The following is a 23,434-nucleotide window of genomic DNA, read 5'->3' on the forward strand; positions in this document are numbered from 1 at the left end:
CTAGAATCTCTTGACAGATTTTTATGAAGTGACTGCATTAGGATCCTTCTCTGTTATGATTTGACTGTTGTCCTCCATTCGTCTTGGTGAGTGACATGTTAAGGATGAACTTAGCCTACGCCTCTGTCTTGTGGGACCCTCTGCTGCACACATGCCTGTACACACACACTCCCCTAATTAAATGGGGATGGGACTTGAACAGTATCACCTGCTCTAATGACAAACAGGTTCATCAGCAAATGGGGAAGTAATAGATCAAACGGTTTGCAGAGGGAGAGGTCAGGCCGGGCTGAGCTGGGCTTGGCCCAGAGTGATTCAGGCCCCACCACAGAGTGGGTGTCTCCTGGGACGGTCTAGTAGGGCAATTAAAACCCCTATAAATAGGGTGGGTTTTCAGGTGTCCAGTATCTTCTCCGGCTTCTGAATCTTCTGCTCACACCTCCTTCAGCAGGTAAGACATGCATGGGGAAGCAATGGAAGTATCCAGGAGGCTCCTGATGAGGGCTGTGATGTGCTGGGCTGGGGAGGTCAGAGACTACACCCTGTACCCTTGGGTGGCCTTGGGTACCTTCCTGCTTCCTTTTTTGGCTCTATCTGAGAATATAATGATAACTGAGGTGGCCTACTTCTGAGTCTGTAAAATATGCATGCCATTGTCTCAGTGTGCCCTAGGCATCCCCAAACCAAAGGCTAGAACTACTGATGGATAGCTTAGTCTCCCATCACTTACCTTTTGGGCAAGTTAAGCAAGACCCAAGAGTTTAGGGTTCATTAGGGCCACGGCCCTGGACCATGGGGCCACAATAATATTCAAGTCTCACTGCAGTTAATTGCCACAAGGGACTCAGCTTGTTCCATGCAGTTCATCACTTGCCACTTATCCTTACAGGCATCACTGCATGCCTTTGGAACGCCAACATGCTTTGCAATTAGGACTTCAGTTTGGAGACTTACAAACTCAGTAACTGGAATTTTCCCACCACAGATGAAATATCACTGAGATTGAGATCCCAAAATATCCCAGCCTCCCAGCAAGGCCAATGAGATCCTAGCGGATCGTACATACTTCCTCTCATCTATACAGTTAACTTGGCTTGCTATTTTTATCTGTAATCATTTTCGTACTCACTGATTCTACTTTACAAGTATATTTCAACAAGACTATTCATGCCCGAAGCATTTGCTGGGATTTAGCCCCCCAGAAAGCTTCCTCGGCCCATGGCGAGAGACCTCCAGCCTTCTTCCCCACCTGAGCAAGGCTCATTAGAAGACTGACGTCTCTTGAGCACCCTGTTCAGCGGGCTAGTCACTGGTAGAAAACCATGCCTTTCCATACCGGCTTCTGGTCCTACCTCTGCGGCCTTCCTAACCTCCTTTCCTTTTTGTTCTAATATGAGAGTTTCAGTCAAGCAAATCCCACTTGGAGCAGAAGACGAGGCATGTAAACCACCTACCATGTATTTTTTGTTATTTAGAAAATTGCCTCTTTTTGTATTTGAGGACACACAGTTTGTACCTTCCTTCCATGGTAGCAGTGATATTTGGAGCCTGACTCTGGGTCAAAGGGTATGAAGGGTATGGCTAACAAGGAGCCCTGTCATTTCTTAAGCTTCTTTCCCTGAGCAAGAGGGGCCTCTTTCCCTCTGGAAATGCTATCTCCTAGTCTTCTTCTAAATATCATCTTCTTAAAATGGAAATAGGTTGACAGAAAATAAACAGTTTCTAAAAATATATAAATAAATAAATATCATCTTCTAAATAGAGACAAAATCTTGTTTCTTTTAGGTTTATTCATCTTTGCCAAAATGGCTCAGCTCCTGAACAGCATACTCACCGTGATCAAGGTGTTCGAGAAATACGCCAAAGAGAATGGAGACCGTAACTCACTGTGCAAGAAGGAGTTGAAGCAGCTGCTCTTGGCTGAGTTTGGAGACATACTCTGGGTAAAATGCTCAGACTCTGGGCCTCACGGAGTCAAGTGTGAGTGACTCTGACACCCACATCCAGGGCTTGATGTTTTCTGTTTTATGTGGTCATGCACCACCCTGACACTGAGAGTTTCAGGCAGCTCCTTAGTAGTTCTCTCCCAGCACGTGCACATGTGTGCACAGGCATGATTCATACACACACACACACACACACACACACACATACACCCCTCCTTGCAATGAGCTTGAACAGGAGGGAGTACAATTTCAAACTGGAAATCATTTCTCAGAAGAAAATCTGATATTTGTACCTTGATTTCTATATTTTAGTGCTGCCACACATCTCATTCATTCATTCATGCATTCAGCAAAGAGTCATTGAGCACCTACTCCGAACCAGCACCATCCTGGGCACTGGGGATATAAATATGAATAAAAGCAGCTTTCCCTCCCTCCAGGACCTCAGAGTGTGGTTGGAAAGACAGAGATGAGCTAACATTTGCAATATAGTATCTGATAGGGTGGGATAGCTTCCTCAAATGACTCAAAGTAGTTATTAATGAGGCTGATTTTCAATAAGTGTATCTACTCCCTATCATCAGGCTCCCATTGGTCCAGCAAGGGGTGAGGTTCTGAGAACCAGCTGATCAGAGACTAGAACCAAGCCTCAGACACTTCAGATTAATGGTGTCTCAATCAAGGAAGGTTTATACAGGACTGAGTGGACTGGCACATGGACATTGGCACGTATCTTACTATCCACAGGAGAACATCTGATTTTGCTGTTTGTCTTATCTTCTCACAGAGACCAAATGACCCAGAGACTGTGGAAACCATCCTGAGCCCCTTGGATAAAGACAGAAATGGGCAGGTTGATTTTCATGAATATCTCTTGTTGGTGTTCCAATTGGCCCAAGCCTGCTGTCATAAGCTGGATGATGAGACACGTGGAGACAGAACTTGCCAGCAAGAAGGGGAGCAGGAGGGAGCAGGAAACCATAAGTTTCCAGGAAGTACAGGCAGAGGCATGAGAGAGAAAGGCAGGACCCCCACCACAGTCAGGCCGAGAGACAAGACAGGAACTCCCAGTACGGTCAGACTGAGAGACAGGATCAGGACTCCCGCTATGGTCAGTCTGAGAGACGAGGTCAGGACTCTAGCTCTGGTGAAAGATTGAGTCATAAATCTGGCAGTGGCAAACCTAAAAGTCAAGGGTATGTCTTTGCCTTAAATCAGTGTGAGAAACAACTTCAGGATTCTCATTATGGCCAGCCTGAAAGACGTGGACAACGGTCCAGCTATGGCCAGTCTGGAAGACTTGGACAGGACTCTTGTTCTAACTTCACAGACCAACAGGTATCAGGCTCTTATGAACAGTCTGGGAGGCTGGGTCGGGAATCAGGTTGCAGTCACAGAAATAGGCAAGAATTGGATTCTCAGTATGGCCAGACAGACAGACGAGGCCAAAGGTCGCCCTATTGTCAGACAGACAGACAAGGCCAGAGTTCCCACTATGATCAGACAGACAGACAAGGCCAAAGGTCGCCCTATGGTCAGACAGACAGACAAGGCCAGAGCTCCCACTATGGCCAGACAGACAGACAAGACCAGAGTTATCATTATGGTCAGACGGACAGACAAAGCCTAAGCCCTCAATATAGCCAGACAGACAGACAAGGCCAGAGTTTCCACTATGGCCAGACAGACAGACAAGGCCAGAGTTATCATCATGGCCAGACAGACAGACAAGGCCAGAGTTTCCACTATGGCCAGACAGACAGACAAGGCCAGAGTTATCATCATGGCCAGACAGACAGACAAGGCCAGAGTTTCCACTATGGCCAGACAGACAGACAAGGCCAGAGTTCTAACTATGATCAGACAGACAGACAAGACCAGAGTTATCATTATGGTCAGACAGACAGACAAGGCCAGAGTTTCCACTATGGCCAGACAGACAGACAAGGCCAGAGTTATCATCATGGCCAGACAGACAGACAAGGCCAGAGTTTCCACTATGGCCAGACAGACAAGGCCAGAGTTCTAACTATGATCAGACAGACAGACAAGACCAGAGTTATCATTATGGTCAGACAGACAGACAAGGCCAGAGTTCACACTATGATCAGAGAGACAGACAAGGCCTGAGCTCTCCATATGGCCAGACAGAGACTGGGGAAACTAAGCAAAATAGGTGCTTCCAAGGAAGTGAGGGAACAAGCAGGGACTCACATGTTGAGCAATCAGGACAGTCAGGCAGACCAAGTCAACAGACTCAAGGACAGGAAGTGAACCGAAATCAGGGTCACAGAGTCCAGTCTAAGGAAGGGCAGCAAGACAGCCACCAGGTGTGGGAGCCCGAGGAGGATAACCAGCACCAGCAACACAAACTAGTAGCACAAATTCAGCAAGAAAGGCCACTCTGTCACAAAGAGGGAGACTGGCAATCACGCAGCAGTGAACAGGGCCACGGTCGGGCCCAGACCAGGCAGAGTCGTGGTGAGGGGCAGAGCCACCAGGCAGAGGAAGAGCAGGGCCGCCAAAGCTGGGGTAGACATGGTCATGAGGGTCAGGAAGCGCCATGTGAGGCTCGGGACAGGCAAACCCTTGAAGAGGATCCAAACCGTCAGAGACAACAGGGTAGGCAAACCCACGAGGATAGCGAGAGGTATCAAGGGTCCCCGGATCGACAGTCCCATGGGACCCAGCAAGGCTGTGCTAACAGAGAAAAAGTCCATATGAATGAGGATGGCCGGAGCCGAGGTTCCCAGGGAAGACACAGTGACCCGGGCTTCCATCCAACCCAGAGCAGTGGGAGGCCCCAGAGAAGAGAACAGGGTGGAAGTCGCCCTAGCAAGGCAGCTCTTGCTCCCAACCCTCTCTATGACTACGTGCAAGAGCAGAGAGGGGACTGGCACTAGGCCGTGCACCCACCGGAGCTAAAGCAACACAAAGCCGATGAGGAAATCTACGCGTCAATACTTACTTCCGTTGAAGAGATTGAAAATGCATGTCTTCATTCTCTATCTATCTGCAAGGATGCTTTGGGGAACTAGTATTCACTTTTAGGGCATTTCGGTTCTTTGAGCAGCAATTCCAGGGTGTTCCGGTTGGGTGAAATCTGAGCGGTAAATTGGGTGAAATAATCGGATCCCAATTTTGATTAATTTGGGGATTGAAATCATTTCCTGGTTTGCCCTCCGTGTAGGTGGGACATGATTGGATCATTGAAAGGTAGAAGTTCCTCCCAAAAGTTCAGAAACAGGAAAGTTATTCCGAAGATGTACATTACAGCCGTAGGAGGGGACACCTGGACTTTGCTGAGCTCCTGTGGATGAACCATCAGGAACTGTAAGCGCTGTGGTCTACACCAAAATGAAACACAGCAAGAGGCTGCTAGGAGATGCCCACAACACCTCCTGTGCCCACATTCCTGCCCCTCATCAGAGGGACTGTCCCCTAAGCTCCTACCACTAGAACTGAGTGGACTGATTCCAGTTCAGTGCCTTTCCAGTTTCTGATCACAGCAAAATAGAGAGGAATCATGTCATCTGTCTGCAGATTCCAGCAAGCCAACACTGTCGATCCATAGCTCCTGGAGCCTGAAAACCTTTCACAAGAAAAACAATGGAATTGTACTAAAATACCCAATAAATGATTGGTGAGCATTAACCTCAAGGACTCTTTTCCTTCTTTACTGTGGGACCATACTCTCTTTACTTGTGTGCCATTTTCCAAGAATAAGACCTCATTTCTCTACTTCTAAGATCTCTTTGTTCTTTGAGTCCCTGGGCACTAAAGAAAAGAAGAATCAATATGAAACAAATAACAAGGAGTCAGAAGGAACTTACCAAAATATTTTCACCTCCTTCTCCTGCAGAGGAGTCAGATTTGACCCTTTCCCCTCATTCAGCTCCACACTCAAATGGCTATTAAGTCCTACCAGCTCTACATCCACCATAGCTCTTAAATCTCTTCCCACTTCTCCAGTCCCACTGCCTTAATCTCCCTTCTCTTCAGTGGCTCCCAGTGACTTTAGAATAAAGTTCACACTCCTGAACATGGCACATAGGCCCTATCCAGCCCTTCTAAGAGCATTTAATGCTCCAGCCATGCCAGGGACTTAGCCTTTTTTTAGTATACCATAGTCTTTCATCAGTTCATACTTTTGAACATACCATTCCACAGCCTGGAATACCACCCCTCCGCTTTCTGCCTGGCAAAAACTGCAGCATCCTCTATGTCCCAACTAAAACATTACATCTTCTGGGAAACCTCCCCAAGCACTCCTTTCCCTAAGTTTCTACGCATTCCTGTTATATCATTTCTCACATTATAGCATTTATCTCCCCTACCAAACTGGAAATAAGACCACATCTTACTCAAACTTGTACTACATAGCACTTAGGGCAGCCGCTCATGTTAGTGGCACTCATTAGCTGTTTGTTGAATAGGTAGGCAGATGGAGTAAACCAGTCTGGCTTCAGAATAAATTCAGCTGAACATTTATTGGGTCCCTACTGTCTGTTACACAGTAATAGACAAAAGAGACTATATGAGACCCTCATTTCAGTGAATGAAACAGTAACCTTTTCAGATATTTTAATCAAAAGAGAATTTAATGTCTAGAACTATAAAGGCTCAATCATTAAAAATCAGCAAGCAACTTCTGGAACTATTGAGTTCAATATGTCACCAGTGCTGCAGTTGAGGAATCAGAAAGCTGGAATCCAGAAGTTTGCTAGCATTGCTACCAAAATTGCCTATCAATGTCCATGTAGCCATGACCTTATTTGCCAAAAGAAATAGCCAAAATCACAATACCTTCCAAACATCATGTAAAATCATCTAATTGGTAAAACAGAATTCACATCTAGAACCCTAGCTGCAAGGGAGTCTGGGAAATAGAGCAGTTGATGAAAATGGATACTGAGGGCCATCAGATCATAGTCACCATAGGAAGGACACAAAAACTCATAACGACAGCTCTTTTCTTCAAGAAGCTTCCAATCTAATAAGAAATATGTGTGCAGCAAATAACCATTAAACAAGACAAAATGCCATAAATACGGTAAGAAAATTGTTGTCATGGCACCAAAAAGAGAGTAATTCTGCCTGCAAGGATTTTGAAAAGGCTTTCAAAAAGAAAGCATCTAAGCTAAGGCCATGATCCTGGGGCAGAGGCAATGAGAAGGGTCACGGTTTGTCCTGGGCCTTAAGCTCATTGGAGAAGCCCATATGTAGGCTAATGTGTAAATTGCATAATTGTTCAGAGATAAGATGGATCTTCTTCACAAATGTTCTCTATAACTTAGACCCTTCCTGGAAAGCCAAAGAGAGAAAAGAGAGAGAGTCAAAGCTGAAAGGACAAACTGAGCAAGGTCAGGGAGGACTTCAAAATCTACCATGAAGAGTTTGGATTTTTTTTCTATTAATAATAGGATCCAAAAAGTTTTCTGAGCAGAAAATGAAGGGGAAAGAAGAAAACTGGCAAGAGAGATGTTTGGGATGGAGAGAAATAGCTAAGAACAAAGTTAGGTGAACCTGATCTCTGTAACTTCCTCATCACATGTATAACACAAGCCCATGCAGACCTTGCAACATGGCAGCCTGGGTGGCTACCCCACCCAAAGGCCCAAAGCTAAAGACAAGAAGTAGGAGCCTGCCCTCAGAAGGGTAGTAAAGGAGGCAGGATAAACATCCTAATGTGTTACAGGCTGACCAGAAGTGGGCTCTACACCTGGCAAAAAAGAAGCTGTCTGAGTCTAGGCCATATAGCAATCTTCCAAATCTCCTCAACTGAAAAGTCCAAATGGAAGACAGTTTCCCTTAAGCACTATTCTTAGACTCTGACTGAATCATGCAAACTGTGAGGACAATTCACAGCGATTCCTCCAAAAATACCTAAATCAAATATTCTCATTCTCTTGTAGAAAACTGATCTTTATTTCGCGGCAGCCCGTCATTCTTCCCCTTGGGGCTCACTCTTCAGCCACCTTCCCCTCTTTCCAAACTACAGGTTATTTTGTCCAGTCCTTTGACTTTAAACATCATCAGTATTTCTAAGACTCTCCAATCTTCACCTCCAATCTCTTTCCTAAACCTCAGACTTATATATCTAATCATCTACTTGGCATTTCCATTTGGATGTCAAATAGCATCTCAATCTTAGCATTCCCAAACAGAAGTCCTTTTTTAAATTGCAGTATAGTTGATTTACAATGTTGTGTTAGTTTCAGGTGTACAATAGAGTTATTCAGTTAGATAGATAGATACATAGATAGATACATAGATAGATACATAGATAGATAGATAGATAGATAGATAGATAGATAGATAGATAGATAATAGATATAGAGATATAGATATTCTTTTTCAGATTCTTTTCCATTATAGGTTGTTACAAGATACTGAATATAGTTCCCTGTGCTATCTGTAGGTATTTGTTGTTTATCTATTTTATATATAGTAGCCCATATATGTTAATCCCAAACTCCTAATTTATCCCTCCCCTGACCCCTTTCCCTTTTAGTAACCAGTTTGTTTTCTATGTCTGAGTGTATTACCAGTTGGTAAATAATTTCATCGGTATCATTTTTTTTAGATTCCGCATTTAAGTGATATCATATGATATTTGGCTTTCTCTGTCTCACTTACTTCACTTAACGTTATAATGCCTAGGTCCATCCATGTTGCTGCAAATGGCATTATTTTGTTCTTTTTTATGGCTGAGTAATAGTCCATTGTATATAGAAACCACATTTTCTTTATCCAGTCATCTGTCAATGGACATTTAGGTTGTTCCCATGTCTTGGCTATTGTAAATAGTGCTACTATGGACACTGGGGTGCATGTGTCTTTTCAAATTATAGTTTTCTCCAAATATATGTCCAGGAGTGGGATTGATGGATCATAGGGTAAGTCTATTTTTAGTCTTTTAAGGAACCTACATACTGTCCTCCATGGTGGCTGCACCACCAGCAGTGTAGGAGGGTCCCCTTTCCTCCACACACTCTCCAGCATTCATTATTTGTAGACTTTTTAATGATGGCCATTGGGACTGGTGTGAAGTCATACCTCACTGTAGTTTTGATTTGCATTTCTCTAATAATTAGTAATATTGAGTATCTTTTCATGTGCCTCTTGGCCATCTGCATGTCTTCTTTGGAGAAATGTCTATGTAGGTCTTCTGCCCATTTTTTGATTGGGTTGTTTTGTTTGATATTAAGCTGTATGAGCTGTCTATATATTTTGGAAATTAACTCCTTGCCATTCTCACTCTTTGCAAATATTTTCTCCCATTTTGTGGGTTGTCTTTTCGTTTTGTTTATAGGTTTCTTTCCTGTGCAAAAGCTTTTAAGTTTAGTTAGGTCTCATTTATTTATTTCTGCTTTTATTTTCATTACTCTAGGAGCTGGTTCAAAAAAATACTGCTACAATTTATGTCGAAGTGTGTTCTGCCTATGTTTTCCTCTAGGAGTTTTGGAGTTTATGGTCTTACATTTAGGTCTTTAATCCATTTTGAGCCAAAACAGAACTCTTGACTTAACCTGTTTCTTCCTCAATTCCCATTTCAGTAACTTGATAGCACTAGCCACATTGCTCAAGCAAAAACCTAGGAGTCATTCTTCATGTAATCTTTCCCTCCACCAAAACGAAACTCATTAGCAACCCCTATGGTTTCTATCTCAAAATACAGAGCAGCTGAAATTCGCCAGTCTTGTCATGTCTACTCCTATCACCCGCTCACCACTGTCTCTTTCCTAGAATACAGCAATAGCTTCCTGATGGGGCTCCCTCTCCTCTGGAAAATGTAAACCACATCATGTCACAGCCCTGCTTAGAAGTCTTGGTAGTTTCTCACTACACTGGGAATAAAATGCAGTGAACTTCCCAGGGCCTCCTAGGGTGGGGCCCCGCCAGACCTCATCTTGTACCACTGTCCTCTTAGCTCACCATTTTCCAACCACTCTGGCCTTCTTTTGATGATTCTAGCAGGACAAGCTGATTCCTCCCTGGTTTGTGGACGGGGCTTCTTATTTCATTTAAGTCTCAGCTAAAGCTCACCTCCTTAGAGAAGACTTCTCTGACGTTTAATCTGAAAGAGTAGTGCCCCGACCACGCTCCACCACACACTCCTCTTTCTGTTGTCATTGTTGTTAGCATTTTTCATTCCTGATATCTTGTTTTCATGTTACTTGTTTATTGTCTTTTTCCCTCTACTGGAACTTGGGGCCCGCAAGAACAAGGATTTTGTTTGTCTTCTTTGCCAAGGTACCCTCTGCATCAAAAACAGGGGCTGCTCATGGTGTATGCCCAATAAGTGTATGTGTTGACTGAAAGCTCAGAAGACTGAATGCCCCACGATCTGGTGTCAGTCTACATCTTCAACGTGGTTGCCCACAATGCCCCAATATGCCACCTAGACTCTAACTTAACTGAACAACTTTTCACCATTTATACCTTGGAAGCAAACTGGAGAAATTATCATACTATCATATGAGGTTCTAGTGCCACCTACTGATCACTGGATTCCCTGAGTCCTTAGATGTCTAGAAAAAATGACACTGTTGGAAAGGGAACAGGTCAGTGTGGCGCTCTCTGCCCATGAACAAGTAAGTCTTTTGTCACATGGCCTGGTCACCAGGTTCTATGACAGCAGCTCTCCCCCTAACCGTGCAGTGTCTATGCGTTGCACAGTAGGCTGAATGGTCAAGAGCAGCAGTCTGGGAGCCCAATAGAAGTGAGTTCCAATCCTGGCCTAACCACTTAACTTCTTGTGTGACTTGAGCCTCAGTTTCCTCATTCAAAAATTCTGATAATACCAGTGGTAACCATTTTAATGAGTCATATGAACTACATTAATACCCAGTATTGCAATTTGAAATAAATGACTAACGAGTCAACAAAATTCTGATAATAATATCTTCTTCATAGGGTGGCTGAAAGGGTCTGCAGAGTGCCTGGCATGGTTCCTGGCACATTCCAGGAACTAGAAAACTGCAAAGACACAACTTCTGCCCTAAAAGAGCTTGCAATTAGTCAGGGGTAGAGGCAGGCGCTCAGCTACGCATGTAAGTGATGATGATATGATTCAATGTACAAAAATTTTTGATCACCTCGTGCACACCAAGGACTGTAACTGAAGATGGTAAGGCAATAAGAAATAAAGCACCATCCAGGCTCAAAGGAGGGATAGACCACATGCAGGGGGGAATAAGACAAATGTCTTCAGTAGAGGAAGCATCTGTCCTGGTCTTTAATGAACAACTAGGATTTAAATAAGCAGATGATTTACTCAACCCATATTGTACTCATTCTCAAAATCTCAGTTCAAATTTCATCTCCATAAAGCCATCCCCAACATCTACCTTAGTCATTAATTTTTCCACTCCACGTGTCTGCTCCTACTATTACCAGTCCTCTACTGTGGCATTCTAATTCATTCTGCTTATTTTCAAGTTCATAATCTGCAAGTCTCTTTCACACTGTCTTCCACACACCTAAGGAAATCACTGATAGTATTCATTTATAAGGCCCCACAATGCAATGTTTATTAATAAAAGTCATATTTACATATGTAGAACAGTGAAACTGCAGTTCAAAAATCTCAGATTCATTCATTCATCCAACACTGATGACTACAGTTTGCTGGACACTTTTCTAGACCCTGGGGGGATACAGAGGCAGGGTGCCTGAGATTAAGAATTCACAATCTAAGGTGGGGGAGGGTATAGCTCAGTGGTAGAGCACGTGCCTAGGAAGCACAAGGTCCTGGGTTCAATCCCCAGTACCTCCATCAAAAATAAATAAATTAAGTTTATTTTTGTGTATGGTGTACTGGGAGTGTTCTAGCTTCATTGATTTACATGCTGCTGTCCAGTTTTCCCAACACCATTTGCTGAAGAGTCTGTCTTTATTCCATTGTATATTCTTGCCTCCTTTGTCGAAGATTAGTTGACCAAAAGTTTGTGGGTTCATTTCTGGGCTCTCTATTCTGTTCCATTGGTCCATATGTCTGTTTTTGTACCAATACCATGCTGTCTGGACTATTGTAGCTTTATAGTATTGTCTGAAGTCTGGGAGAGTTATTCCTCCAGCCTCCTTCTTTTTCTTCAGTAATGCTTTGGCAATTCTAGGTCTTTTGTGGTTCCATATAAATTTTATTATGATTTGTTCTAGTTCTGTGAAGTATAGTCCTAGGTAATTTGATAGGGATTGCATTAAATCTGTATATTGCCTTGGGCAGTATGACCATTTTAACAATATTGATTCTTCCAATCCAGGAGCATGGGATATCTTTCCATTTTTTTTAAGCCTTCTTTAATTTCCTTCATCAATGGTTTATAGTTTTCCATGTATAAGTCTTTCACCTCCTTGGTTAGATTTATTCCTAGGTATTTTATTACTTTGGGTACTGTTTTAAAGGGGATTGTTTCTTTACTTTCATTTTCTGTTGATTCATCATTAGTGTAAAGAAATGCAACTGATTTTTTAATGTTAATCTTGTAACCTGCTACCTTGCTGAATTCTTCAATTAGTTCTAGTAGTTTTTGTGTGGACCTTTTAGGGTTTTCTATATATAGTATCATGTCATCTGCATATAGTGACACTTTTACCTCTTCTTTTCCAATTGGGATCCCTTTTATTTCTCTCTCTTGCCTGATTGCTGTGGCTGGGACTTCCAGGACTATGTTGAATAGGAGTGGTGTTAGTGGGCAGCCTTGTCTTGTCCCAGACTTTAGTGGGAAGCTTTTGTGTTTTTCACCATTGAGTACTATGCTGGCTGTAGGTTTGTCATATATTTTATTATGCTGAGATATGTTCCCTCTATACCCACTTTGGTGAGAGTTTTTATCATAAATGGGTGTTGAATTTTATCAAATGCTTTTTCTGCATCTATTGAGATGATCATGTGGTTTTTGTCCTTTCTCTTGTTGATGTTCAGCATGTAAATCAATGAAGCTAGAACACACCCTTACACAATATACAAAAATAAACTCAAAATGGATCAAAGACTTAAACATGAGACAAGATACAATAAACCTCCTAGAAGAAAATATAGGCAAAACATTATCTCACATACATCTCAAAAATGTTCTCCTAGGGCAGTCTACCCAAGCAATAGAAATAAAAGCAAGAATAAACAAATGGGACATAATTAAACTTACAAGTTTCTGCACAGCAAAGGAAACCATAAGTAAAACAAATAACAACCTACAGAATGGGAGAAAATTTTTGCAAATGATGAAACTGACAAAGGCTTGATCTCCAGAATACTATAAGCAGCTCATACGACTTAATAAGAAAAAAACAAACAACCCAATCCAAAAATGGGCAGAAGACCTAAACAAGCAATTCTCCAAGGAAGAAATACAAATGATCAATAGACACATGAAAAAATGCTCAATATCACTAATTATCAGAGAAATGCAAATCAAAACTACAATGAGGTATCACCTCACACGAGTCAGAATGGCCATCATTCAAAAGTCCACAAATGACAAATGCTGGAGAGGCTGTGGAGAAAGGGGAACCCTCCTACACTGCTGGTGGGAATGCAGTTTGGTGCAGCCACTGTGGAAAACAGTATGGGATTCCTCTAAAGACTAGGAATAGACTTACCATATGACCCAGGAATCCTGCTCCTGGGCATATATCCAGAAGGAACCCTACTTCAAAAAGACACCTGCATCCCAATGTTCATAGCAGCACTATTTACAATAGCCAAGCCATGGAAAGAGCCTAAATGTCCATCAACAGATGACTGGACAAAGAAGCTGTGGTATATTTATGCAATGGAATATTATTCAGCCATAAAAACCAACAACACAATGCCATTTGCAGCAACATGGATGCCCCTGGAGAATGTCATTCTAAGTGAAGTAAGCCAGAAAGAGAAAGAAAAATACCATACGAAATTGCTCATATGTGGAATTAAAAAAAAAAAAGAACATAAATACAAAACAGAAACAGATTCATAGATATAAAATACAAACTTGTGGTTGCCAAGGGGGCGGGAGGTGGGAAGGAACAGACTGGGATTTCAAAATTTGTAGATATTGACAGGTATATACAGAATAGATAAACAAGATTATACTATATAGCACAGAGAAATATATACAAGCTCTGGTGGTAGCTCACAGCGAAAAAAAAATGTGACAATGAATATATGTATGTTCATGTATAACTGAAAAATTGTGCTCTACACTGGAATTTGACACAACATTGTAAAATGACTGTAACTCAATAAAAAAATTTTTTTCAATTAATTAATTAACTTTTAAAAACTCAATTACCTCCCCCTCCCCTCAAAAAAGAATTCACAATCTAAGGAGGACAGTCACAATTCCATGTGAACAGTCCAAAAGAACAATTGTTTACAAATACAAGTGAAAAATAATCATCACTAACTTTCCCTGAGCACTTAGTGTGTGCCGGGCACAATGCTGAGTGCTCACATGCCTTATTCCATGGGATCCTCTCATGAACCCCAGTAAATTAGGTTCTTTTCATCATGTCCATTTCGCAGATGAGAAAGCTGAGGCATGGAGAGATTAATTAACTTTCCCAAAGTTATGTATCTTGTAAGTGACAAGAATAAAATTCAAGTGCAGGTCTGACTTCTAAAACCCGTGTTTTTTAATCAGTTTATTTCTTCCCATGCCAATGAAAAGAGCTTTCCCAATGAGTATTGTAATTCATGGAGCAAAACCCAGCGTGTAATTGCCACATCAACTAATCTTTGCTGAAACAGCTACACACAAGACACGATGCTAGCTACTGAAGGGGGCACACACGTGAAAAACCGTCCCTACCCCCACGGAGTTCACAGTCGACAGAGAGGTGTGATACATATAAATCAAAAGATTTAATTCAGAGAATACTATGATAGAACTGTAATCAAACACAAGGGCCAGGGGAAGACAAGATTACATCTGACTGGGGAATATCAGTGGGATTCTTGCTGGAAGAGTCAGCTGGCCTGGGCCTTTAAGGGTGAGCAGAATTTAGAGACGCAAACGTGGGTTGAGAAGGTAGAATGAGGGTCACCAGGCTTAAGAGCCTAACAGATCTGACGAGGGCTTCTGATCGACTGAGGTCATAGCAAGAGCGCCGCGAGCTGTGATCGCGATAAGAAAAACTGCCACAGCCCAAAACATGGCACCAAAAGCAAAGGCAACAAAAATCAAAACAGATGCATTGGACTACATCATAATTTAAAACTTCTGCGCATCAAAAGACACAATCAACAGAGTGAAAAGACAGCCCACAGAATGGGAGAAGATGTTTGCAAGGCATATTCTGATAAGGGATTAATATCCAGAATACATAAAAAGAACTCCTAAAAATCAACAACAAAAACCCTCAAACATTCAACTTAAAAGTATGAAAAAGACTTGAAGAGGCATTTTTCCAAGGAAAGTATTACAAATAGCCAAAAAGCACATAAAAAGATGTGAAGCATCACTAATCATTAGGGAAACGCAAATCAAAACCACAGTGAGATGCCACCTCGTGACCGTTAGGATGACTACTATAAAAAGATAAAATTTAAATTAAAAAATAGAAAATCACAAGTATTGGCAAGGATGTGGAGAAATTAGAACCCTGTGCGCTGTTGATGTGTATATAAAATTGATTAGCAATTATGGAAAACAATATGGCAGTTCCTCAAAAAAATTAAAAATAGAATTACCATATGATCCAGCAATTGCCCTTCTGGGTTTATATCCAAAAGAACTGAACACAGGGTCTAGAAGAGATCATTGTACACTCATGTTATAGAAACATTACTCACAATAGCCAGAAGATAAAAACAACCCAAGTGTTCGTCGATGGCTGAATGGATAAACAATGAAATAGAATTCAGCGTTAGAAAGGAAGGAAATTCTGGCACATGCGACAGCATGGATGAGACTTAAGGACACTATGCTATGTGAAATAAGCCAAAGACAAATACTGTGTGATTCCACTCATGTGAGGCACCTAAAGTAGTCAAATTCATAGATTAAAAAAGTAGAATAATGGTTGCCAGGGGCCAGGGAGGGAGGGGAATGGGAAATTATCGTTTAAAGGGGACAGCGTTTCAGTTTTCCAAGATGAAAAGACTACTGGAGATTGGTTGCACGACAATGCGAATATACTTAGCACTGCTGAGCTGTACACCTCAAAGTGATTCAGACGGTAATTTTTATGTTATGCATATTTTATCACAATTTAAAATTTTAAAGCCTAAAGGAATCTTAGGTAGATTATTAGAAGCAGTGTCCAGATAGGAAGGAAACAGAACTCTGTGCCCTACCCTGCTCAGCCAGGACATCCTGAGAGGCGTTGCAAGCTGGAGTTCTTCCGGAGGAGTGTGATGAAGACTTCTCTCCTAAAGAAGACATAAAGATGTTAGGAGCGTTTGCAAGCATCTAAGACTACCACTTAGAATAAGGAGCAATTCTACATTGCTTGAGAGAGTAAGAGTACAGCCAATAGGAACAAGTTAAAAGGAAAGTAATTTTACCCAATTCAAGAAGAAATTTCCTTTTATTTTTAACAGTCCCCAAAACATCATTCTCATCATTAACCTTGCCTGAGAAAAGACTATGTGACCATTAGTCAGGGTCACCGCAGAGGGACTTTTGAAGTGGGAGCTGAGTTAGAAGATTTCTAAGTTGAACCAGATGATCCAACTCTATGATTCTATGATGTAGAGGTGCAAACTCCCACGTAACCCAGAAATCTCTGCCTGGGCATCCTTGCCAGATGGTTTCCCAGCCTCTGTTGGAACCTGGTTTTGAAATAATAAAACTGTGAGATATTTTCATTCACGTGACGTACTCCCACCTATGGTGTAGCTGAATGAGTTTGTGATGAGTCAGATGAGAAACAAAAGAAACAACACTTCAAGAATGTTGAGTTACTGTTTAATAGGTACAGAGTTTCAGCTTTACAGGGTGAAAAGTATTCTGGGTATGAATGATGGTGAAGACTGCACAACAATATGAAGATGTCTAATACCACTGAACTGCCACTTAAAAATGGTTAAGATGGTAAATTGTATGTTATGTCTATTTTACCACAGTAAAAAAGAAAATGTAATAAAAGAAAAAGAAACCACACTTCACATTGAACCCCTCCATGTATCTGAGCAGGGAACAGAGGGGCTGTAGATCACACTGCAGCTGCTCTCCTGGGTAGGACCATTGGTTCGTGCAGACACCAATTGTGTGCTCACTCTGAAAAAAATAGAGGGAGAGAATGGTGTCCCCCTACATTCAAATGCCCCCTCACAAGTAGTTCACTGTATTTTAGCTTCTGAAACTTTATCCAAACTCTGTGCTTCCAACCCTATTAACCTCATCAGAGAGTTAATCCCACACGTGTACAAACCATAATGTCCTAATTCTTTTCTGTTCATCTGCCTTTGAGGTTCAAAGAAAGGGCTCACGTTTTTAGAAAATTTGTTCCAAAGAAAGGAATTTCCAGAAGACTGGGAGTCACATTCAGGAGACATAAGAAAAGAGAGTTTAAAGTAAGATTCAGTAAACTCCTCTTCAGGATTTATCCCCTTTGAGAGAAAACAAACAAAAAATCCAGGAAGCTAAAGAGTCATTTCCCCACAGGAATTAATGAGTTTTCACCCAAATTTGATTAAATAAAGTCCTATAAAGAAACCAAGAGGAAACAGAGTAAGAAAGAGTCAGATACCTTGACCTGTTAAGTCTTTACCAGTTCAAAGCATCTTGGCCATTGATAAGTAAACTTTGTTCATTCATTCATTTACTCATGTATTCATTCGTCAACAAATACTGAGTGCCTATGTTCCAAGAACTGTCCAGGCACCAGGGATACAGCAGTTTAAAAAAAAATAGAAAAAATGGTCCTCATAGAGTTTACATTCTAATGGAAAAACAGTAGGAAATGAATCAAACACATATTACAGCAGATAATGACAAGTGCTACAGGAGAACAAAAAGCAATGCAGTAAGATACAAAATGTTGAGCATCACACTTTTAGAAAGGTGGTCAGGGTAGGCCTCCTGAGACAGTAACACTGGAGCAAAGACATGAAGAAGGCGAGGGGATGAAACAAATGACTATCCGGAGAAGAGCGTTCCAGGCAGAGGAAGAGCAGCTGCAGACGCCCTGCGGCAGCCGCATGCCACGTGTGTCCAGGGAAGAGTAAAGAGACAGGTGGATACGAAATGAGCAAGGGGCGAGTCACAGGAGATGAGGTCAGAGAGGTCACTCTGTAAACCCACTAATCATGTCTGGTAGGCTTAAGGATTTTGGATTTTCCTCAGACCAAGCTGAAGAGCCATCAAATGGTTTTGCCCCAATCCTGTCCTGTTTCCTCACGCACCTAGAATTTTTCCCTTATGTGTTTGGAGCCTACAGACTCGGACCAGATGATACTGACCCCGTGATATCCCATGTCTGTGCAGGCTGTCATCAGACTCTTGGTCCAGAAGTCCTGTCACCTGCGAGCAACATCCTCAGGGCTGTTGCACGTGGTTAACCAGCGGGAGCCCGCAAATGTGTGGCTGCCTAAGGGTCTCAACAGCCCACGAGCCCCTTTAAGGGAGGCAGAAAAGAATCAAAACAGTTTCTGTCTTTAAATTCATAATCCAGTTAGAAAATCAAGCAAACACACACACACACACACACACACACACACACACACACACACAGACTTTGGGATGATTGCAAAAAACCTACTAACAAGGGTAAAATTTAACACTACCGCCCTACGTTATACCACTTGTATAGCTTTCTTACATTCTCACACACAAACCCTTCAAAGTAGTTACAGCTTTGACTACCTTACAGGTAAAGAAACTGATGACCTTTTAATGACATCCCCCGAAAGTTCCAGATAATTTTAACTTGTACCAGAGCCAGGACTTGAACCCAGATCTTCAGAGTCTAAGTCGAGGACTCTCTGCATTGCCCCACAGCTGGCCATCTTTGATAAACAACTAAATGCATAAAGAACTACACAAAGAGGGGTAATCAGAATCAAAATCAAAAGTAAGCAGATCTTTGGAGGAAAGCTTTCAGCCAAGTCTCACACAAGGAGTGGATATGGATTGACATTCTGGGAAGGGGCAGGAATCCTGGACATAGTTTGAGTGGAGACACAGATGAGCATCTATCAAGTTAAACGCAGGGAAGAGCAAACAGATGAGGTCCCTGCAGGACAGGATGACTTTAGGAAGTGACTGAAGATTATGAAGAAGAGGGGTGCTCCTCCTGCCCTCTCGCACCCCAGGCGCCCATCTTCCCCTCCTCCCCCGTTTCTCCTGCTCCTTGAGAAAATGCTTCTTAGGCTCCCTCATGAGCTTCTCCTCTCCCTTTTGTCATTTTTAATGAGGCTTTTCCTGCTCCTCCTTCTGTATGCCAAGTGCTTCTCTATCTTGGCTACCACTTTATCATCTGGAGAGTTCTTAAAGAAACACTGATGCCTGGATCCCATTCCCAGAAATTCTAATTTTATAGGTCTGTGTTGTGACCTGAGCTGTCTGGATTCTTTGAAGTTCCCCCAGGTAGTTCTAATGCACAGCCGAGGGTGAGAACAACTGTGCCACAGGTTCCCCGGGGTCAGTCTCATCTCTTCTTGAGGTTACAATGTCTCATTCCTGCCGATGGCTTCCAAATCTACAACTCCAGCCCAGATTCCTCTTTATCCAAGCGTCTCACAGGCACCTCAAACTCCGCGGGCTCAGGATGGAACCCTTCCGCTTACATCCCTCTCCCTGGAAATAGTCTCATTGTCTGCCCAGCTGCTCAAGCCAAAACCCCAGATGTCCCCTTGATTCCTTCCTCATTGTCACCTTCTATATCCAGCATGTCAGCAAGCCTTATGGGTTTCAACTTCTTGAAATTTTTCTGATTCAAAAGTTTTTCTCTGGCCCTACTATAAATACCTTAGTCCAGTCCTCCATTTCTCATCTGTGTTACTGCAACAGATACCTAAGTGTCTTGGCTGTCTCCTATCTAGTCCTCCTCCAATCCATTCTCAATGCTTCTTCCATAGTGACCTCCCTAAAATGCACGTCTGATTGTGTCATCATGTCATCTCCTGTCTAAAATCCTATAATGGCTCTCTGTAGTCCATAAGATAAAGTTTAAATTCCTTACTTTGCCCACAAAGTCTTTCATGATCTCCCCTGCTTAGCTTTCCCAACCTCATCTCTTATCCCTCTCCATCTCATACCCTACACCCAACTTGTCCCACAGGATTTGGCACAAGCCCCACCTTCTCTAAGCTGCCATCCCTGAGCCCACTGTCTGGGTGAGGTGTCCCTTCTATGCCTCCCATGACATCTCTATTATAGCCTTTATTATCCCGGATTAAAATAATGGGTTGACCTGCATGACTTCCTGACCACACTGTAATCTCCTCAAGGGCCCAGATTATGTATTATTTCTCTTTGTATCCCCAGTTCTTCGCACATCGCAAGTGTTTAATTAAGGCTTGTTGAATAAATGAATGAATGAATGATGGATGGAGGTCAGCTGGCAAAGAGAATTGAACAACTGACTGACAATTATATATTTAGCAACAGGTAGTTCCTGCAAGCTTCTTAATCAGAAGAGTGGCATAATAAAAATAGTACTTGAGGAAGAATATTTTGCTAATAGATGATATGGTATAGATTTGTCATCAGATAGTGAGACCTTGGGCAAATCACTAAACCTCAGGAACATGGACTTCTTCATCTGAAAAACTGTAATATTATTACCTGTAGTGCCTATGTCATAAGGCTGTTGCAAGCATAAAACAAAATCAAATTTGAGAAGAACTTCTCAAGCCATAAATCACTACACAAATGTAAGAGATAAAATTATATGACTATTAGGAAGTGTGGCCACCAAAGAGGTTTCTAGTAAAACCCAAAGCAGTGGTGCACAGTGGGAAAGTAGACGGTCATGTGACCTTGGGCAGGTCACTTGACCTCTCTATGCCTCATTTTCCTCATCAGCAAAATATGAATACCATGCTCACAGGTTCATTGTGTTATTTTTGTATCTAGTATAGAGCACGACAAATGGAAGCCATTCAATGAATTATAGTTTCCCTTCCCTCCTGAGCAACCGCTCTGCACTTATCCCCGTGAGATACTATCCCAAGCCTCTGGCACAGGGACTAGAACCCAGAGAAAAGGCGGTACATGGAGGGCTGCACTTACTAGACTTTAGTAGAAAAGAGGTGGGGAACCCTTAGCTACCAAGCGAGAACCCCAGGAGATAATGGGCCAGATGATGACTTAGGTAAATGAATTACGTCAAAGATTAATAGTGGATGGGAGGAGGCGACAAAGTGGCTTTGGAACCCGATTTCCAAGCAGGCAAGTCTATGGAGGAAACGAGCTCGGTGGCGTGGGGTCTGGGAGTGAGGTCAGGGAGCAAGAATCCTTGACTCACGTCCCTCTGCCTCCCTCGTGCTCATGAGTCACCCTGTGGCCTCAGGCAAGTCCTTCTAAGCTCTGCCTCCATCTTGTCCTCAGAAGAACGGGCACTGTAATAATATAAGCATAGCAAAAAGCTGAAAGGGTTTGGGCTCCTCACAGCAAAAAGCCACTGAGATGCCATATCCTGATGATCTAAGATAAAGAATAGCTTAGGACACCAGCCCTAGACTTCCTGGGCACATGGTTTAAAAAAAAAAACAAGCCAATGACAGGACAAATATCTAGCAAATGTGTCTGAATTTCAGCAAGTGAGTGTTTAGTAAGATTTAATGTAGAGATTTTGCCTGAATCCTGACATGTAGTAGAAAAAAGATTTAATGCAGAAATATGAAATAATCAGACTAAATATCCCACAATAAACAGAAGCTGATTATCAACTGATAAAGGACAGAGAGTGCAAATCTCACAACATTCATGGTGCTTTCAAGGAGGGTAATGTTCCACGTTCCACTTTGTGAAAGCAGGGGTCTTGCAAAGGCCCCTGGGAAATTCCACACACCAGAATCTCTTCCTGAACTCACTTCTCTCTTCCGGGATCTGTTTGCAGGATTCTGCATTTAGATGCCAAGGGAAGGGGAAAAAACATAGAGAACCTTAAAAATTCTCTTCTTGCTTTGTTTCTAGAAGTTCAAAGCAATTCCCAGTTTATGATCTCATTTATTCTAGCACCCCCACCCCCAGGAGGGAGGGAGGAAGCAGGCATCATTATCCTAATTTCATAGATAGACACCTGGGGCCCAGAGAGTTTAAGTGACTCACCTAAGGTCATAGAGAATACCAGTGTCTGAGCTGGGCCCACAGCAGGGACTTTTCAGCTCCCAATTTACCACATGACCAGCCAGAATCTATTTAGAAATTAACCATTCCTAAGAAGACATAGTCTTACCCCCTGACACTACTATGTACAAAAAAAAGATCCAAATGCAGTTCTGGGAAGAAATTTGGGAAGAAACAAGGCCATTCTTATTATGTTGAAAATTATTAGTACAAATGATTTTACGATGTTACTCATAATACAGATCAACTTGATCTGTACTCCTAAGACTTCTATAGTAACTTATGTCCAAACACACAACCTATAATCAAAACTCTCTTATTGCATTGCAGATGGCCTAATGACCAGGGCAAAAAAGAAAAGTTCAGCAGGGGAGGTGTCTGGTTCATTTCCTGGCCATGGGTACAAGCTCACATCTAGAAGGCTTATGCAGTAGGGAAGACATTTCAGCTATGCTTCCCGTGAGAATTTTGAACGGAGCATTTCCTCTCCTCCCATGACTCCACAGGACAAAATGAAGCCCCAAGAGGAGGCACAAAAAGAAGGAAGGGGACCGTGTGCTGCCCGTCTAAATGGGACATGCTGGAGAATCTCTCAGCTCAAATTTCCTCAGGAGAAGTCTATGCAATGTCACTGTCAGAGGATAGGTCAAGGGGGAAAAATGGAGTCGGTGGTCCCTGAGTTTTTGTTATGGTTTACTCTAGAGTCCTCTTTTGGAAACTCACAACACTCATGCAACTTTGAGAAGCCCTGCTGTACAAGAATGATATGTAAATAACTTGTTCCAATTTGCTGAACCCCAGATCCTAAATTTAGCTAACGCTGGAGCCTCAAGGACCAGAACACTTAGGAAGAACTCATGAAACTGAATAAGAGGATACCATAATGCCATCTCCAAGCAAAAGAGCACTATTTTGAGCTTCTCACTGGTGGGTAAGCAGCATGATCTTAACCAACCACCACCTGGGCCCTTCTCTAAATGCCTGGAACTTGGACTCATGCATTCGAGACCAACTGCTTCTTAAGGAGAGTAGAAGAAAAGTTAGCACATTAAAAAAGGAGAACCTCAGAAGGGGACTAGGAATGACTGAGCTCTTCTACTTTGGATTCTTCAAATTCTGGACACCAAAACCAAAATTTACATTGGAAGACAAATGCAAATTTCAAGCAACATATCCTACTAGCTTCCAGACCCCCAAGGTATTATTATTTCATTAGCTCTAAATTCCCATGGTTCCTACATCAACAGATTGGCCCAAATA

General features: G+C 42.3%; 2 protein-coding genes and 1 non-coding gene across 3 annotated transcripts in view; all 3 read left to right on the forward strand.

The window, feature by feature from the left end:
* The first annotated feature begins 428 nt into the window (after positions 1-428).
* Positions 429-5,271, forward strand: LOC102508663 (repetin). Its single transcript, XM_032464250.1, is given in 6 exon segments — positions 429-451; positions 1,786-1,943; positions 2,734-2,938; positions 2,941-3,397; positions 3,470-3,948; positions 3,951-5,271. Coding segments are annotated over 5 exon segments (2,178 nt in total). The 5' UTR covers positions 429-451; positions 1,786-1,805; the 3' UTR covers positions 4,850-5,271.
* A 6,384-nt stretch (positions 5,272-11,655) lies between these two features.
* Positions 11,656-11,727, forward strand: TRNAP-AGG. The gene has a single exon. It is a non-coding gene; the product is annotated as a tRNA-Pro (tRNA).
* Positions 11,728-18,006: 6,279 nt separating this feature from the next.
* Positions 18,007-23,434, forward strand: part of TCHH (trichohyalin) — a 10,439-nt gene continuing 5,011 nt past the window's right edge. The window contains exon 1 of the mRNA XM_032464774.1: positions 18,007-18,064. Within this exon, the coding sequence (XP_032320665.1) occupies positions 18,007-18,064 (58 nt within the window). The remainder of the gene's footprint in view (positions 18,065-23,434) is intronic.

This window comes from Camelus ferus, chromosome 21, assembly GCF_009834535.1.
Source record: "Camelus ferus isolate YT-003-E chromosome 21, BCGSAC_Cfer_1.0, whole genome shotgun sequence".
Classification (NCBI taxonomy): Eukaryota; Metazoa; Chordata; class Mammalia; order Artiodactyla; family Camelidae; genus Camelus; species Camelus ferus.